The following is a 19,181-nucleotide window of genomic DNA, read 5'->3' as shown; positions in this document are numbered from 1 at the left end:
CAATCTGGTTTGATTTATTGCAGGTCTATCAAAAAAGATCAATGGAGGCCCTTTTGAAAGTAAATCCTTAATCGCTCTTTGCACTTACGTGTCATCATTGTGAGTTTTCTCTCCCTCTTTCTCATTCCCTGCCTGTCTTCCTCCGGCTCTCTTTTCTCCTCGCTTTTTTTTTTTCATTTCTTCTTGGGAACACAGCGATCGGGAGTGTCAGTGGTATTTTGTTGTTATACGGGATGGATTTTTTTGCTCTCATTAGCCGTCCATCAGCGCAGCTCATATTGAAGCCCAACTCTCCAGGCGCTGGCCCCGATGGCAACTCACAATTCTACCTGTACGTGTCTACACATCCCAATGCCCACAAAACCTTTGGATGAATGAGAGTATGATCATTTTAAAGCATGGGCCCTTGTTTTTAATTTTTCTTACTGTAATTTTCAAGAGTACCTTACAATTAGATTGGTCAGCAGTTTGAATCAACATTGAACATTGCATTTAAGTCCCAGCATCATTTTATTCATAGTGAAATTCATGTAAAGTTAAGTCTTGGAACATAACGCGCAGTTCTTAAGAAACATTTTGAACTCCATACATTGCATTTTAGAATTGTGACATTTATAAGAGGTTCAGTGGCCAAAGGTGTCTGGTTGGCACAAATGTACATAATGACAATAAGTGCAGCGGCCCTTGGCTGACCTGGAAAGTGAAACGGGATCTGCTTATCTTTAATATTCCTCCCCTCTCATTCCCAGTTTCTTTCACTTGTTCATTCTCTCCATTCTTTTAACAACAGGCCTATTATCCACAATCATTTTTTTCCCCTCCCTCTCAAGGCCATGACTCTTAAAGAATCTGGTGCTGGAGCGGAGACACGGGCATTGCCTGCCTGACGGGGAGCCATACAAACACACACTGACCCACTACGACCGGTAATTGTGGTCAGACAGTATCTATGTATCCACTTGAAAAAAGAATCACGTATTCCGTTTTCAAACACAAGTGAAGGGGAATGGGTAAGACGGTCAGTATAGCAGAGCAGTGGAAATTATACTGTTGTAGAACTAGTGAGTAATTGAGAATTCAAGGTCCGGAGAAAATGTGTCTCTTTCTTTTCCTCATTAAGTGGTCCTGTACCAAAATGGCACACTTACAATCTCAAGGACTTGAAAAAAGCTGCATATCGAAGTCCTTAAAACTGTAGGGTGTCCTACAGTTATTTTATGCTTGAGAAGGATCATTTTAGTTAATGAGTTCATTCATTTTGTTGATTTCAATGAACCTGTTTAAAAAAAGTAATCACTCAAGTGTTCACAGAAGTCCCTGCATCATTTTACGTGTATATTTTGATAGTGAAATTAATAATTATAATTATTGACATTATTTATTTATTGACACTATAGATGTTTTCAGATAAATTCTTTTCAGAAACAGATTTACTCCAATGAGCATGTTTCACTTTTTTTTTTTTTTTAAACCTTTTTGAAAGAAAACTTATCAGGCATATCAGAGATCACTATTCCTGCAGCATTTCTTCTGTTTTCAGTACTGCCCCCCCACCTCATTCTTTACAGACACAAATATTGTGTATTGTGGCGTGTGTGATTCTGCATGTGTGTGTGGTGCTGAGAAAAGCTTAGGCAGATCGATGTCAAGTTCAGGTGTGTCCTCCTCCCTGGCTGGCAGAGCAGGGCCGAGGGGCCGAACAGGCAGGAGGGAGGGAGGGAATTGACAGGGTACGTGGGAAGGAAGAGCTCGCTGTCAGCCAGACAGACCTCTTAATCCTATAGCCCTGGGGAAAGGGTGTGTGTGCTTGCACGTGTAGACCTATATTTGTGTGTTCAAAATTTTCAAGCAGGGGTTAGTTGGTTTAAACCCCTCAGCTGAGCCTATTGTTTCCTATATGTGGGTCTTGTGCCTGTCTTTGTGTTGTTTTGTGAAGGACAGTGTTTTATATGGCCAGTGTTTGCTGTAAGTCAGACGTCGTCTTGTACATTTATGGGGAAAGGGGGTGGAGTAAGTGGATCTGTCAGTGAGTTATCATACACATTTTGCGCCCAAAAGCCTTACTTTCTCTTGGCACGCCCTCATTGTTTTCAACACTTCACTGTAAAAAATTCAGAAAGGAGCGATTGCATCACCTCCAGAATTCATTAAAGTAAAGCACACTATTTAGCCACATTCCATACAAGCCTGCTGTCTCTAGTACCCTCTCTCTCTCTCTTTCTCTCACTCTCTCTCTTTTTGGCATAGACTTTTGCATATATCACCGGCTGCCAGGCTAAGAGCCTGGGACTTCCCCACGCCACACTCCAAGCCTTTGATCCCTTGCTTTGGAGGTAACATCAAAAGGAAAGGCATAGAAAGGCAGCTACTACTGTGAAGTTCAATGTTCAACTTGATGGCTTGGCTGAGGGCTTTTTTTCCCCTGTACTGCTTCCCCCAACTGACAAAAACACACAGTTTGTAGCCAATGCTTTTTTTCCTGTGCATGTTAACCTTTATAGAACACATCTGTAAAAAAACAAAACCCACCCCCAAAACCATATAAATCTGCATGTCCATGTCTTGCAGCCTTGCATGAAGGAGGCTTTGGAAATGGAGCCGGAGCATTGTTAACGCAGCGTTGCAATGAGTTGCATCAAAATAAACGAGTAGATTGTAGAGGGGATACAAGGCAGAGAAGTCAGCTTCATGCAAGTTCATGTGCACACGTCATCATCAACTGTCAGAGTCTGTTATAGGGTGAAACAAAGCATTGTGAGTTGGTTTTCAGCACACTATTATGATGAAACAAATGATGTTGTAACTGAACCATTGCTGTTTATTAAGGTCCTAAAGCTGCTGTCAGACTAGAATTTCACCCTTTTCATACACATGGAAACATAGGACAACAAAAACTCCAACTTATTGTCCATTGTAGTGTCCAGGAAAATTTGCATGCTCAAAGTCTAATTTGACCAAGGCTTAAGATATTTCCATATTGGGATGTTTCCATTAAATTTTAATGTTAAGTCCTGGTCTGTTGGTATTGCTACCTAGACGACCAAGACTTCCTTGATCAGCCAACTTATCCACAAATGCTATTATGTTTTTCATTAAATACTTTACAATGCTGATCCACCTTGAATTGGCATAAATCTACCTGAGTCAGATAAGGCACACTGTTTATTTAGTCAATATGAATTCATGCATCTTAAGATGTTTTCTTTCATCAGGGAGAGAGTTGCATGAGCTTGACAGTATAATACAGGCGCATCTTATACATCTTATGAATAGACCTCTTAGACTTGACATGTCTGGCATGTGTTATTGTTTAGCTAAGAGTAGAGATTAGTTTTCACGCTCACACTGCTTTAGTCCCAGCTGCGTCCAGCTACACATGTAGTTCAGCATCTCATCTGTGTAGAACTGAATCAATCATTAGCGAGAAGGGGGTTGCATCGAAGACATTTACCTGAAGCTTTTAGATTTGAAAAGAGCTTATATACAGTCAGTAAATTTGCTTATTCTTGTTCCAGTGCCCTGTGACCCTTCTGTTAATGGTTCGAGAAGACAGGTCTGTGGTTTGCCCAAGAAAGACACTGTGCCAGAGAGAGTTGCTTAAAGAGTGCATTAAAGATTCAGCAGTAATTGCTGTGTGTGATGGTGTCTGTTGCTGCTGTTTGTGGATGGATGTCTGTAGTAATTAACAGAGAGGTGGAAGAGGGGTTATGTGTGTTCGTGAGACTTTTTTTTGGTGGTGGTAGGGGGTGCATTATTACAAAATCATTACTACAGTTTATTTGGAGGTGAAGGGTGTTCTTCGTGGGGTGCAGAGGAGAAGATAGGGGTCACACCATCACCCACGGTGCTTTGCCCGTGGCTCCCACCACATGACCTTCCCTGAGTCTTATTGTCATCTGTGCCTCCTCCATTTTAATGAGCTATATTAACCAATTCTTTATTTATTTATTTATTTATTAGGGAGCAAAATAACGGCATTGTCCCTGATGTTAGTTGTGTTATAATGCACAGGTCAGTGGCATTGTTACTCTTTGCCTGCCTTATGCCAGTAAAAATGATCAAAAAGTACCCAATGGATACATAACCAACCAACAAATTAAACTTTCATGTAGTTAAGAGCGAGATTGGTCTGAATTGACCTGCCTGTAGTATATGTGGTAGATTGAGCACGTTTTGATGTTCCTTGAGTATGGTTTGGGTTTGTATTATAGGGTAAAATCAAAAGGGTGTCCTACATTGACGCTTTTGACCTGCAACCATTTTGAATTTTGAGGCAGATAATGGTGCTCAGATACACTCAGGGACCAGACCTTATGAATATGGAGTTTGCTTCAAGGTTTATTTTTGTGTGTGTGTGTGTGTATGTGTAGGTTGAAACCCGTTTGAAGGTTGTTGTTGCTGCAGGAGGTGAAAGTAGTTTTTATTTTGAACTTGAGAGTGTGCACTAGTGTGGTAATTACCTCCTCGTGGTGGCCAGGGGTGACCCCTATCTATACAGTAAAGCTGATCCACAGCCAAGAGTGTGTGTGTGTGTGTTTAAACGTGAGGTCCAAAGTCCAAACTCCATGCCAACCCAATGTTAACTCTGCAGAACCTGTGAGCAGGCACACCTAGCGCTAAGCCCTGCGCCCAGGCTGAAGATCACGTAGCTGGTAAGTAGGTCAGTGAATGAGATTCCACGGGGTAGAAATGAGACCTCTCTTGGTGTTGAAACACTGCAGGCTGTGCAACTGTGCAGCTATTGGGTGTGTTGCTAGGCCTTAGCTGCCTGAATATCTCATTATTGGCCCTGCTGGAGGAGACACCAGCCACGAAGACTAAAGCCTTCAGGGCTATTTATAGACTGCTCTTAAGGGGCCCATAATCACCCAGAAGATAGAGAGAAGAAGAGGAAGAAAGAGTAGGGGGGGGGGGGGGGGGGCTCCAGTTTTGGAAATAATCCCCAAACTAATATTGGGCTAATGTTGTCTCACATGATTAATATTCTTGAGACAAAATTTAAAATTTAATGTCTCCTTGAAATAAAAAGAAAAAGAAAAACACTGCCTAAAAAGACACATGAACTTGTTCCTGCTTAATAGAAATATTAATGGATCAGCAGTCCTTTGGTGTGCAATCACCAAATGCTATGTCAGCCTACTTGGACTTTAATAGAGGAACACTGTCACCCTGTCCAACTGTCTCCATGAGAGACAGTTTGTTTGTTTTACTGCCTCCTCAAGCAAGGAGGACAGCTGCTCTTAAAGAGCTAGCTCTGGCTTTGAGGCTTGGCAGAACTTCTTTATGGCCTTACTTATTCGTAGTATGTGCACACTAAGACAGTACCTAATACATTCTGATCGCTTCAGGTAAATTAGCTGCTGTTTGTCTAATACACAAGCCAACACCTGCTATGTAAACAGATCACAAGCATGGCCACCTGTATCTCGTGCTACTGTGTTTGAGATGCTGGATCAGATAATAATAATTTGCAAATTGGGAATGGTTTAACTAAAATGTTCTTGAACTATCTCTCTTAGTTGAAGAGATGTTGAGGTCCTTGCATTACTGTGGCACTTGAAAACTTAAACAGATACTTCACCCAAAAGAATTTGGGTGAAGTATTTTGAAAGAATATTTTGAAAGAACATTGAGGTCCAAATCATGGAACCGCATTGGCTTTCATTGTTTGTACATACAGACAGACAGTCAATTTTTGGGTCAGTTATCTCTCTGTGGGATAGTAGAGCTAGCCAAAGATACTTGTGCCATTATTGTATTGAATGTTTTGTACAGGTAGCTAACTTTAAACTCAAACCATTTTTGTGTTTAATCTGTTGTTCTGTGCCCATTATAGCACCCTTTGTGGCAGTGCTGAGAGTGCAATGTGCATTCATGCTATTTTATACAATTTCTGAACAATACATGAAATCAAGCTTGCTTAGCTCGAAGTGTCCATGTTCAAATACTTTTGTAGAGTATGTTTTAGACTTAAGTTTCAAAAGGTACCTGCCTCGTCAACTGTTTGGAAGATCAGTTTTAGAGGCAGTGTGAAAGAAAAATGTCAGTGTGAGTTTATTATGAAGAGGGCCAAGGTGAGAGGTGAGGGGATGGAGGAGATCAGGCTGGGGTCTCTGGCTCTGTGCTGTCAGAGTGCTGAGAACCCCCCAGCGGTTTCAGCTTTGGAGTAAATACGGGCCCGGCGGACCCTCTCCCGCCCCAGGGCAAACAAACCCCAGGCCTGCCCACATTCCAGCTTTATTTTCCTGGTTGCAGAATGCCTGAGGCAGTCTGAGCTGGTGGGGTGTTCTTTTCTCTTTTTTCATTTATTTACTCATAAAATGTGTATTAGAAGAACTAAGCAAGTGTGAAGAGCCTTCGTGTAGACTAACTTTCAGTTTCATCTAGTGTTGAGCTACTCCTCCTCCTCCTCCTCCTCCTCCTCCTCCTCCTCTACCCCCTACCCCTAGCCCCCTCCTCCAGCATGCTTCCATCCATCTGAAATGAAGGCTATTTGAATGTTTCAAGCAAACATACAAAGACAGACGCACACACACCCAAACACATGCTTTCTCTCAATTTTCTCGCTCTCTCTACCTCTCTAGAGATGGGAGTCTCACAGATGGGCAGATCCCTTCTCTTTGGATCAGTGAATTTCAAAGAGCCTGTCTGGATCATTATTATGTCCTTTCCCCAAAAATTGTTTCCTCTTGAGAGAGCAAGTGTATTAAGTGCGAGTCTGTATGTATCCATGCCTGCCTGTTCCTCAGCACCTGTGAACAAAACAATGGGCTTTTTATTGTTGCTTGTTCAGTGGGAGTGGTATTTATCATATTTCTTAAGCAAACTTGTGTGGTTCTCCATGTGAACCTAGTAACAAGCACTCTTAAACATACTCTTTTTAGATTCTAATAGTGTTGCCACTTTTATTTATAGAGACAGGAAATAACAAGAAGGTGGTGGGAGATGTGACCAGTAGGTGTGACCTGATCTGCACTCAAACTTGGGTCACTGCTCTGTTCAACATGTTAGAGCATGCACACAAACCACCAGGCCACAATTGATCAGTCAATTTCGGTGTCTTAGCTTAAATAATGTCTTGTTTTATTATTGCAATTAGCAAGAAGTCAGCTCTCACACCCTTAAAGCATGTGTGGATATGGTGATGGTTAAGTTAACATTTGGATGCATGTGTCATGTATGTTAGTAGCTTTATTTGTTCTTAACCCCTCTCCACAGATGGTCTGGGATCTTCTGAGCCTGATTGAGCATCTCTAGTGGGAAATTAGCTCACTGAGTGCTTGCTAGACCCCCTTACACCCTTTTGTCTTCAGGTTTTCCTATGTACATTGTTAATGTGGCTGGAATGCTTTCTAATGCATTGGTTCATCCCACGCCAGACAGCTGAAAATAGATCCACAGATATCCTTAGCCTCTCTGACAAAGTAGGCATCTGATTTGTCTGATTGTGGATAAGCCTTTGCTCTTAATCCAAAAACAAATCGAACACACAATTTACATGGATTAAATTTGGTTATCACATTCAGTTTTGTTTGCTCTAGTTTACTTACTGTTGCAAATGCTTCCATAATCCAGATGACTTTAGCTGTAGGCCTAACATTAAAAACTGGATTTCTGGTTTGGAATGATTTTCTATGAAAAATAACAGGTTTCTGCAAAGGTCAGGTTGCAAAATTCAACTCCAGATCCAGTTTAGGTGAAAAGATTTTGCCAGAAGACCTGATAAAGCAACTCGTGGTCTTTGGTGTTTTCAATCTCTCTGTCTTTCTGACTCCCTCTCGCTCTCTCTTTCTCCCGGAAGTCTCCAGGCAATAGAGGGACAGAAAGAGTTCATCCCTTTTGGAGGATTTAAAGGGGTTCCTTGTCTTTCACTCCATCAGAGACAATTGAGTCATTCATTTCCATTGTAGCTGTGCTGAGGCAAGGCAGGAGAAGGCGCAGCAAGGCTTGAGGGTTTGCTGATGGGTGGGGGAGGAAAAGAGGAGCCCCTGCTGTTGGGGCCCCAGGACAGAGTAAGCACTCTGGGTTAGTCTGAAGGCTGAAGGGGAGGGTACTAAGTTCTCCAGAGCTCCAGAGCAATTTGTCACATCAGAATAGCACTTGAGTTATGTGGAAGGGGGCCTCCTAGCTGGAGAGTTTTTAGTAGTCAGAGAAGAGGCAGGGGGAGGTCAGAGGTCATGGCCTTCTCAAACCCAAGTGGTGCGTCCGTCAGCAGGCCAGGGGTGGTGTAGGGGGTTGGGCTGCGAGGGAACACTGATGGGACTTTGGCACTGGTCTAGGCTCAGCTTTCCTTGGCATGCTTGTAAAACCTGCAGGAGGGATTAGACCAAGGGAAAGGTCTGAAGTGGATACGCCTGTCAGAGTATGTGCACTAAGCTTTCAGCACTTACACTGGCAAGGTGTCACCTTTCACCCCATCCAAATTGCGCTGGAGCACAGGATATTACCTGGTCCTACCTACCAAGATATTACCTGGTCCTACCTACCAAGATATTACCTGGTCCTACCTACCAAGATATATACCTACCTAGTCCTACATGCGAACACATGTCAAACTAAACCTTATTTTTTTATTTTTACATGCTATTTTTGCATTAAATGATCTGGTTCTTAAAAATGTGGTTTTCCTGCCCACTTGTTAACAATATACTTCAATATCCCAGCATCCAGTTCGACTATTCGGAGGTGGGTATGATCAAGTTAAGGCCAAGGTAGGAGTCCAAAAGATCCTCCAGACTGGAACACAGGAATGCATCCTGCTGTGAATCCAACCCTAATTAGCTCTGATTCAGTCCTATTCTTGAAAACACATGAACAGCCTTACAACTACAGCCTAATTTCATGGGCATTTGATTAAATAGCGAGCCACAGAACCAGGCATTTTTTTTCACTCTTTTTCTATCTTTGGCAAAGTGGAGCTTGGAATGTCCTCATAAGAAGAGTAAAATCTCAAAGGATGCCTGACAAGGTCAAACAAACTCCACCGAAAGGCTGTAAGAAGGGAAGGCGTGAAGCTCTTTGAACCCTGAGAGGTTGACCCTGATTGGCCGGATCTGGTCAGACATGGGAATGGATTTGATTCTGATTTGTGTCTCACTTGGGCCAAGTTTTTTCAGTTGATTTGAAGCCCAGTGGTTGATGTCCTGGCAGCATCGGAGGCCAAGTTACAAGGCCGACTGACTCGTCAGAAGTTTCCATTGGGGATGTGATGAAGTATAGCACAGCATGCATTAGGCCTAAAAAAGAGCACAATTTTTTATGCAGAGAGTACACTAAATTCATTTTTCATGTTATGGGCCCAAGACTGCATCCAAAATTGTGCCAAGGTTAAGAAATTGAGCCCCAGCTGCTGTGTCTACCCCACCTTCTTTCTTTCTTTTTTTACATCTGTCCACCATTCCTCCATCCTTCTGTCCTTCCTTCATTTCTTTGTTTCTTTCCTTCTGTCTTTTCCATTCAACTTAAATGCTTCCTTAAATATTTTGACATCAGCCAAGCCCACATGCAAATCCACTCAACTCTCCTATTTTGTAACATAGATGGTTTGAATGCTAATTTGAATTTATCTTGGCATTGAACAGAGCAGCGGTTTCCAATGGTCACTTTTTTACCTCAGTGTTTGTTGCTCTTCAGACTTCCCATAATAACAGCAATCAGGGCCCAGTTAACCCCTGACCTGTGCATTTCTGTTAATACAACAGCCACACTTCAAGTTTGTGGACCCTCACACTTTTCCTGATGAGACACCCATGACTCAGATACCCGAGTCTTAAAGCTAGTTCACACTGAGGACGAATATCGCGTGTGATTATCACCAACATTTAACTCGTCGTGACGAAACAAATGGCGCCAATGTGAGTGTGTACACTGACATGCAAAACGTGAGGCATAAAAGCATATTTAAAAAAAAAAAAAACACCTTTGGTTTGGTTTGCTGAAACATGTTAAAAACTGGCTGACCAATGAGATTGGCGCTTTTGTTCCCGTTCCTGGAGCTGCTGACGTTACAGTAAAACACGACTTAGTGGCGCTCATGCACAAAATGTTCTTGCCCAGCAGACTTGATACCTAACGATAAAGAGGAAGTAAGTAGACCAAGAAGATGAATTGAGGTGAGATGAATGTAGAGTTGTTATGGAGATGAATTACAGATCAATAAAGATTCGATGTGTACCAGGCTATTTCTGTTTTTCATTAAGCGCCATCTAATGTCAGGAAGTGAATTTGCATGTTCACTCGGCTCATCGCCAGTTGAAATCGCTTGGGTATTAACACAAAAGATGCATCGAAAGACTTCGCTGATAAGCGCATGCGATCATAGTCCCAGTGTGTATGAGGCTTAAGTCATGTTCACAATCAGCCAGTTGTCTGTAAGCCTCTACGGAAACAGGTTAAAAGTTCACTTACTGTGTGCTAATGGACTAAGGACATTAGGCACACCAGTTCTGGGACAGCAACAGCAGTTTTGTAATGGGCCCAGCATGTGATCTCCAAATGAGAGGTCACTCAGGCACACAGGATACATTTAAAGGGGTGATCTCCTAAGCAGATCCTGCAGTCCATGGGTGAGAACAGACACGTCCTTAGAGAATGTGTCCATCAGGGTTCAGGGCTTGGAGTTAGAATGAAGATATAAAAGGCAGAAAAAAATAGAATGACTAACTTCATGTCAGCGGAATAGGAAACTCAGACTTTCTTCTTTGAATGCAGCATATTTTGGGCATATGTCTATTACAAACCATATGTTCAAAATCGGTTTTCATATATATTGAGCTTTCAAAAAATAATTTGATTTTACAGATTAAATTAAGGGTTTGAAAATGTCATGGTGCTCTTCATGGTGATTATGGTAATTATTTTCATCTGTTGGCTGTAAGAGTGATGTAAGGGTTCATGAAAGAGCTGTTTGCCTGTGTCTTATAAACACCTCTTATAAAGCCCAGGTCAATCATTCACGGGGACAGTCGCTGCAGTGACTCAATGCCACACCCTTATTATGTTTACAGGGAAAAAATGAACGCATAAAGTCCACCTGAAAATCCATAGGCCAATAAAACATTTGTGCATGAATGATTAATACAGGAAGAAGAATCAACACATTCACCTGAATGCATTTGAGTGTGTGGTTCAAAATGTGCTGTTTTTGTAAACAAGCAGCATAAAATGTAAATTCATCTTAACACCAGTAGTTTCTGTTTTTTTAAGAAGCTCCACCTCATGCATCATTCTACCTTGGATTTTTTTTTGACACAATTTAATTTTGTTTACTTTTACTTTCTATGTCACACTTTTTAAATTTAATTATTTTTTTTAGATACTTTAGCTCTTATGTTGTGTTTCCCTTTGTTTTCTGCATTGTTAACATGTTTTTTCTTTTGTTTTTCTCCATTTTTTTTTCTTTCTGCCATCCAGTATCTACAGATGAAATGGCCCCTGCTAGATGTTCAAGCAGGAAGTCTTCAGAGTAGACAAGCACTTAAAGATGCCAGGTCACCTTCTCCAGCACACATCGTTGTAAGTAACACCCATGAGTCATTGCATTTACAAAGCTCTTTGTTCTACAGCACAGTCCATGAAAACCAAACTACTTCCGGTATTGTTGGGTTCTTTGGGATTTTACACTCCTCTCCTTATCCACAGCTGTCAATTGGTCTAGTGATCTATAATAACTTTAGACCAGGGATGTGTTTCCCAAAAGCATCATAAGCTTAAGTTGTTAGTAGCTCCATTGGTTTCAATGGGTCTGTGATGTACTTACGCTTATGTTGCTTTTGGGAAACGCAGCCCAAATTGTGTTGGAATATTATATATCACATGGGTGCTTGTTTTGTAATGTGCTTGTCTGTAATATGGCTTCTTCATGAAAACAAGCGGGTGCGATTTCAGTTTAGCTCAACAGTTTTTTCCCTTTGAATGGCGCAAAGTGGCAGAGGGCAAAACCGTCTTTTTACAGTGGAGACGGATAATTAACGCCCATGCTAAGCTTGGTTCAGGCAATGAGTGTCTGGGATAGAGATGCTATGTTTATTTTGCAGTTTTATATGCTGGATCCGTGAGTGCTGTTATCCGTGTGCTTAACTCTAAATTTATCACTCTTTTAAAATCTATAGACGATAAGGCCTTCAAGGTTAGACGCGGTTCGGGGAAAATAATGTTACCATGTTAAATCATCAGGTTATTGATTCCTTTCCTTGGACAATAGACAAAATTTTATTTTGGTCTTTCCATTTTGACGCAGGAGTTTGGGGGCTTCACTGCGTTTCCATAGTTACTGGAAGCAACAGAGTACCTCCAAGGTCATGTTTAGGAATATAAGACAATAATCCATTGAATCCAGGATAATATTTTGTCTGAGAGAAGAACACATTTTGAACATACAGGACTGAATTGTATTAGTTGTTCTTACTTTAAATAGGTGGGGGTTGTTTGGTTGGTTGTTGACCATGTTTTTGTGGTATAATGAAGATTAAATATTCTCAGTTACCTTTAAAGAGTCTGCGTGGAATCAATGTTGTTTTTTGTTTTGTTTTCATTTTTTTTAATATGTGCCCATTTTCTTTTATTTTTTGAGACCAAGTATGTAAGATTATGCTCCTAGAAGTTGACAAAATAACGTTTTAACTTTTTAATTCATGCAGACTTTCTCTTCTCTAATTTGCTGCTTATTAATAGTAATGAGGTTGTTCAGTGTAGGATTAGGGATGTAGAATATAGTCATGTAGATTATGTGCTTTAGAAGTACTTATAAACAGCCAATATGTTATTAATAGGCATGCTAATTAGCAACTTGTGAGAATTGGTTCATATACTAAAGTGTTATCATATTTTTATGTTTTTTTTCCACTTTTGTTGTCTAATGCAATTTTAGATAGACTATCGTTTAAAAGTTTGAGGTTGGTAAGATTTTGAAAGTTTTGAAAGAATTCTCATATTCTCACAAAGACTGGATTTGTTTGATCAAAAATACAGTAAATACTAGCTGATGAATGAAGTGGCAACTCTTTAGCTGGTAGTAAACTATTTTTACATTTAAAAGTAGGGTAGCCATCCCATGTGCTTTTTTTAAGAGAAAGAGAAAAATGATTGTCCTCCCTCTCTGAATCATTAAATGTGTGGGAGGTAGTTAAGAACAGGCTCAGGTAAATACTGCACTTGAGTTTTATCCCTCTGACTCACGAGGCTGTAAATGCTTATCGGTACAGAGCAGTTTTCTCTATTGCCTTTTAAAACAGCCCTAAAGACCTACAGCAAGAGAGTAAGATGTATATTTTGCTCTGTGTGGTGTATGGCTGTGTGGTTTGGCTAGTTAGCATATAAGGTTGTTTATTTATTTAGTTCATTCATACAATTCGTATCGGTTTAAATAAAACCTAACATGGTACTTAATTCTTCATCCTTTCTTCTTTCTGTCTCTCTTGCTCTCCCATTCTACTCTTTCTCTCTTGTGCTGACGTGTGTGTGATTTGATGTTTCCTTGGTTTGCATCATGCCGTTGGTGAATCCATCTGGAGACAGTTGGTATTGTCCGGAATATATAACTGTGGAATGCACTGAGCTCTATACTTATTTATTTCATTTTGCCTCAGGTTGGCGTATATGCTGCCGTACGTGAAGGCCTTATCAATAAATTGTACCGTAAACAGTAGTTTCTCTTCTCTGTCGATTTGGAAGAACACCTGGCCACCTTGACCCATGACTCTGAAGACGCCTGTCTGCCGTGGGCTGATAAGAGAGCGCCGATGGGCGTGAGATAAGGAATGTAAGCCGAAGTTCAAGTGACCCAACAATCACCAATGAGAAAGATACAAATGCACAGGTGGACTGCGGGAGAGAGGAGGTGATACCGTAAAAGGGCAGTGTGGAAATGAAGTGAGACCGGTGAAGGAGACACGGAGAGAGACAACAAACAAGTCTAAAAATGTTATATACAGCTAACAGAGAGTGAAGCAGCACACATGAGGCTGTTGCTTTCACACAGCAGCAGAATACTCTTGTCAGTCCTATTTTAGAGTGCTGTATATGGTTATTTTCATACACAGCTCTGTTATAAATTGCATTTTATAACCTAAGTGACTCTTTAAAACTTTTATGGCTATGACGAGAATAGACAAAGGGCTTGACAGTATTTATTCATATAGAAAGTTTTCAAGCTGCTCCTGTGTATGGATGCATGTTTTATTTATAATATTAATTAAAAACATATTGCTTTAAATTAAAAGTGGTTTAAAAAAAACATAATGGAAAATAAATCAGTAAAAAGTTTTTAGGTGGAATTCAACCACTAGTTAGTATGTTGTCAGTCATAAGCACTAAATGTGTGATCATAGAGGTGCTACTCTACGTTGCTCTATTAATAGAGCACAGGAAGTGACCCTCTCGTTTCTGTCCACGCCCATAGAAGGCAGTGCCAGGATGTCTGAAGTACTCAAGAGCCCTGCAGTCTTTTCAAAGCCTGTTAGTCCCACACAGCCATTATGCATTTACTATCTGTTCACAAATCATAAAGAACACATCACTGCGAAGCCATTTGTCCCACTGCCATCTCCACTAACTTTTAATGTGATCTGTAAAGCCCTTTCTTTGTATAGCCTATAATATAGAAATCACAGTTCAGACAGGTAGACTGCAAAACATATGTGCTGTGTATTTGGCATCGGACATAGCATGTACTCGAGGACGGTATGCGGGGGTCATGCGATTGCAATTCCAATGGGAAGGAGTTGGAAACAACGGAGCGATATATTTCCCCACATCTGTGACACATTGGCCATTCGTTCCGGGATCAGTTTCCTGTTCTCGTTCCTTTTCTCGACTTGTATGCACAGCTGTCCATCGGTGTTTCCCTATGTAGTGTTTCTTGGTGTTAGCCATATACTAGAGTGATATAGCCAGATGTTTAACTCGCAGCATAAAGTCTGGTCATTTGCAGCTTTTTACTGTGGTCAAGAACTGTCTACTTACACAGGAAATGACCATTTGATTGATATGTTGTAGTTGGACTTTTTACCAAAATTTGAGCTTTTTCCTAAATTAATAAGTGCAGATCTTTTTTCACAGACAGAAAACTAAGTGGCAAATAAATAAATAAATTAATAAAATAATAATAAAAGAATTATTATTTTCCCAGACTCATCAAATTAGTTGACTTGAGTCTGCATTCTGCAGTAACCATACCCAAAAAAAAGCTAGAGCGGTCATTTCGAGGATCAGGTGACATGCTGAATTTAAAGTGAATACTGCGTATGTGTACCGCAAATTATTTTATCCAACTCATTGTATTAAAAAAATAAAATGTTATTGTTTGTATTTTAATGCTGCTCTCTAAGTGGCCGTTTACACGACGACGTTTTCAGCCAAAAATGGGAAACTTTTTAAGCATTTTGCCCGTAAGTTTACACAACAGTTTTGTGGACTGAAAATGCATATTTTTGAAAACAGCACCGTTATTTTCTCACTTGTAAACCCCAAATATGGGAATCTTTTTTTAAACGGTGACATAATTTCCGTGCATAGCATGTTTTTAGCTATGTAGACATGCCATGCGCAGTACGTGTCGATTTCAAAGGCAAGCGCGACTAAACATACACAACAGTAGCTGAGTACATGGTACTGTTGTTGCTGCTCAAAGTTTGCTAAAGAGCTTCTTCGGAAGAGTATGGATTTACTTCAGCAATATTACAACCGTAGAGACGCATCATATACAACATATAATTCTCACCTCACTAAAGGTACTGTTTACTAACAAGGTAACAGCACCAACTACAGGCCTGGCATAAGTAATACAGTGTTTTTGGCTATTTTTGCAGAAATGTGTAAATGTGAATCACAAGGGAAAAACTTTTCTGTTTTTGACTACACCGTCGTCGTGTAAACGTAGCCTAAAATAATGCTGAGGCAAAAGAATACACTCACACACACAACCACATGCAGGCGTACTACACACTGTCTAATACACACACTCTCTCTCTCTCTCTCTCTCTCACACACACACACACACACACACATTGTCCTCTTGCTCCAAGTCTTGCTGAGACTGGACAATGTCTCCATTGTTTTCTGGGCTTTCACAGGCAGCAGGGGATAGCAGGAGTGTTAACTATTTCCCCACGAGGCCCCACAGCAGTGTGCATATGCGTGCAAGCACTATGTGCAAGTGGACCAACTGCAGGAACAGTGAGAACGTAGGGAAAGGAGGAAGAATAGAAGGGGTGGAGCTTGAAAGAATAGCTGGAGAAGTCCTGGTCTGTTCCTGTATGGTAATTAGTATTTAGGAAGTGATGGAATGTGTTGCATTTTGACAGAGCGGGACCTCCCACCTGAACCGCGGTACGATGAGGGCATGACCGCTGTTTGCTGTCACAAGTTGAGTCTGGAGTTCAAACTGTTCAAAAAGTTGGGTATTGATATTAATGTTAAAAATAAAGAGTAAACTAAATGAATCGCACAGAAAGCATGCAGGGCATTTTCCCAGACTCCAGCTGGGTAGGAGTAGCGTCTAAAGCTAGCACGGGGCCTGTAGTTTTTGCTGGGTAATTTGCTGCCTTTTTTTCGTACTGAATGGTGGTGCACCTGGACTGGCTTGACAATGGCTGGGAGGACCAGAGGCATGCTGGGAAACCCCAGCCCCCTCGCTGTTAATGAGGACCCCAGAGTCACAGCCAAAGACACTGAACCAACTGTCTTTTTCTACTAGCTGTCTTCGCTTTCTACTAACTGTTTCTCACTTTCTCGCTCCATCATTTTCCATAGGGCCTCCATTTTTTTCCTTCTCATCTTTTTTGGTGCTGTTTGGTGCATAGTGATGTAACCATGGCCTGTTGAATGTAACTGTTACCGGAGTTGTGCCGCTTCTGACAGGACCATGTGAAACAAGGAGATGTAACTTGTCCTGGGACTTTTGGCTAAAGCTTGGAGAACATCTCAGCGTGTGCTCTTGTGTAGTGCATGTGAGGCCTCCCTGGAGCATTTCCTTAACCAAACTCAAAGAATGTTAACAAATTATTTTACTAGGGACCTGGTGTCAAGGTCATCAGCCCTTCAGCCGTTTACATTGTTATTTAACCTTGTGAGTGCAGGACGCTCACAACTCGTGTGTGTTTTCCCATTAACAGGACCACTTGTATGGCAATGCATGAGATCTTTTTAAGCAGCGGTGAGAAAACTTGGCCACTTTAAATCTCCTTATATTCGTTCTCAGATTGAAAACTGAGATAGTCTCCTTTAGAGTTTCAGAAGTTTTCACATTTTTATATTTTTATCACTTTTCTTTTCAGTAAATATTTTTGGCAAATGCATTTTATCTAAATAAATTAATTGTAAATCTAAATGTTACTATGGAATTGTGCACCCCAAGAATCTAATATAATATTAGCATATAGTGCATATTTATAGTATATATACTATTTTACGAGGAACGGTCGAGATGCAAAACATTCAAAAGTGTGGATTAGTACAATTTTTTCTTTTCTTTTAAGAAGTTATTATTTTTATTCAGCAAGGGTGCTTTAAATGTATAAAAAATAGCATAAAGTCTATAATATTACAAAAGGCTTTATATTTCAAGTAAAGTTTTATTCGTCAAACTTTTCTGAAAAGAAAGTATTACATTTTCAACAAAAATAATGCTTTCTGTTTTCAATAATAAGAAATGATTCATGAGCACCAAATCAGCATATTAGAATAATTTTGGAAGGATTGTGTGAAACTGAAGAGTTAATAATGACTGGTGAAAATTCAGCGCTGCCTTCACAGGAATAAATTCTACTTTAAATCATTATAATAATTTTTAATTCTACTGTTTTATATTTTAGTGAGCATTAAAACATTTCTTCGAAAACATTAAACAAGTCTCAGAGATGCCAATCATTTGAACGGAAGTGTATTTGAAACAAGCATTACAAAGCAATTAAGAATGTCATTAAGACTCTCAACAATAGTTTTTTTTTTCTGCAACAGGAACATGGTGTACAAAGCCTCCCAATGCCTAAAGCCACATCAGTACTCTTTTTGTCAGTCAGTTCAGTGGATGTAGACACACTGCCAACATGCTAAGAATATCACAACCTCAAATCACAGTAAACAAACATGATCTTGCGAATCCTAAATGTGTTGTAAGTTGAGTGCAAGATATGTTTGGGCTTGTACCTGGCAGCGGCCTGACACTGCAGTCAGAGAGGAAACAGACAGGGAAGGAGAGGGGTGGCCCACACAGATAACCATTTTTGTGGTTTTAAAAGTCATGCCTTTTGCCTTCATGCCCTGGTTGAGTGATGAGTGTACCATGTTCTCAATTTGTGACACGGGACGTCCGTCTTTGCCTTGCAGGGGCCCTTCTGCTTGGAATTCCCCGGACAGGCTGATCTGAGTCTTCACCAATTTCATTTGGTGAGAATGCTGAATTCCAAGTTTCTTGCAGCTGGCTTATTGATTGTTTAAATGAATTACCTGCTGGAAAATCCGGTTTCAGCTGGGAGCTGATTTTCTAGCTGCTTGGAAGAGCTTTGACCAGCTAGAAACCTTGAAACCTTGTTTCAGTTTTCCAGCTTAAGCTGGGTTTTCCAGCAGGGTAGAGAATAGAAAATATCAAAATCATTACAATGAGAGATGCCAAAAACTATTTTGTTTTTTGATAACAGTGCAATGTTCTGCTGTATTTGATATTGTTTGTTGCTGTGTTCTTGCTCTTTTATATAAAATGGGGTTGAGTCTGCTTTGCATTTGTACACCCACTCACACACACACACACACTCATGAGCAGACTTGGCTCTTGTGCCTTTAGTTTGTGTGGTAATTGTAAACTGTTGCTGTCCTTTGACATGATGCTTTTTGTCTGTAGCAGGATCCCTGTTACGATATACAGTGTTTGCGTGTAACAGGAAAGCATCAGCGCCACTCCAGCGGTGCAAAATTCAGCATCTCTGGATTCCTGGCAGCCCGAAATGCCTCTTGAGCTTCATCTTTGTCTGCTTGCAGGCCCCGTTTCAGCCTTGTTAATTATTTTCCTGCATCTTCCGGAATGGTGGCGATTATTTCTTTCTGATTTCGTTTCCTTTTCTCTGAAGCAGCTGGCGTGAAGAGGATGCTTTTCATTTGTAGCATCTGGGGTTGAACGTATGCCAGCAAGAAGTTAGGAGGTGGAGTGGTTTGTGTTTTTGTGTGCAGACGCGCACCCATGTGTGTGT

At 40.7% G+C, this 19,181-nt stretch overlaps 1 protein-coding gene across 27 annotated transcripts in view; it reads left to right on the top strand.

The window, feature by feature from the left end:
- tcf7l2 (transcription factor 7 like 2) overlaps positions 1-19,181 on the top strand; it is an 84,620-nt gene that overhangs the window by 18,234 nt on the left and 47,205 nt on the right. For 17 of the 27 annotated variants that reach the window (XR_003293335.1, XR_003293334.1, XM_026276478.1 and 14 more), the window contains exons 4-5: positions 11,413-11,514; positions 18,325-18,384. The exons of 3 other annotated variants lie outside the window; for them this stretch is intronic. Coding sequence is in view for 22 of the 24 variants with exons in the window: in XM_026276478.1 (XP_026132263.1) it covers positions 11,413-11,514; positions 18,325-18,384 (162 nt within the window). In the remaining 2 variants the exon portion in view is untranslated. The remainder of the gene's footprint in view (positions 1-11,412; positions 11,515-18,324; positions 18,385-19,181) is intronic. 7 more of the 27 variants (XM_026276493.1, XM_026276490.1, XM_026276485.1 and 4 more) reach the window with 1 other exon arrangement.

This window comes from Carassius auratus, chromosome 12 (genome assembly GCF_003368295.1).
Source record: "Carassius auratus strain Wakin chromosome 12, ASM336829v1, whole genome shotgun sequence".
Classification (NCBI taxonomy): domain Eukaryota; kingdom Metazoa; phylum Chordata; class Actinopteri; order Cypriniformes; family Cyprinidae; genus Carassius; species Carassius auratus.
This window is presented reverse-complemented; position numbering and strand designations above follow the sequence as displayed.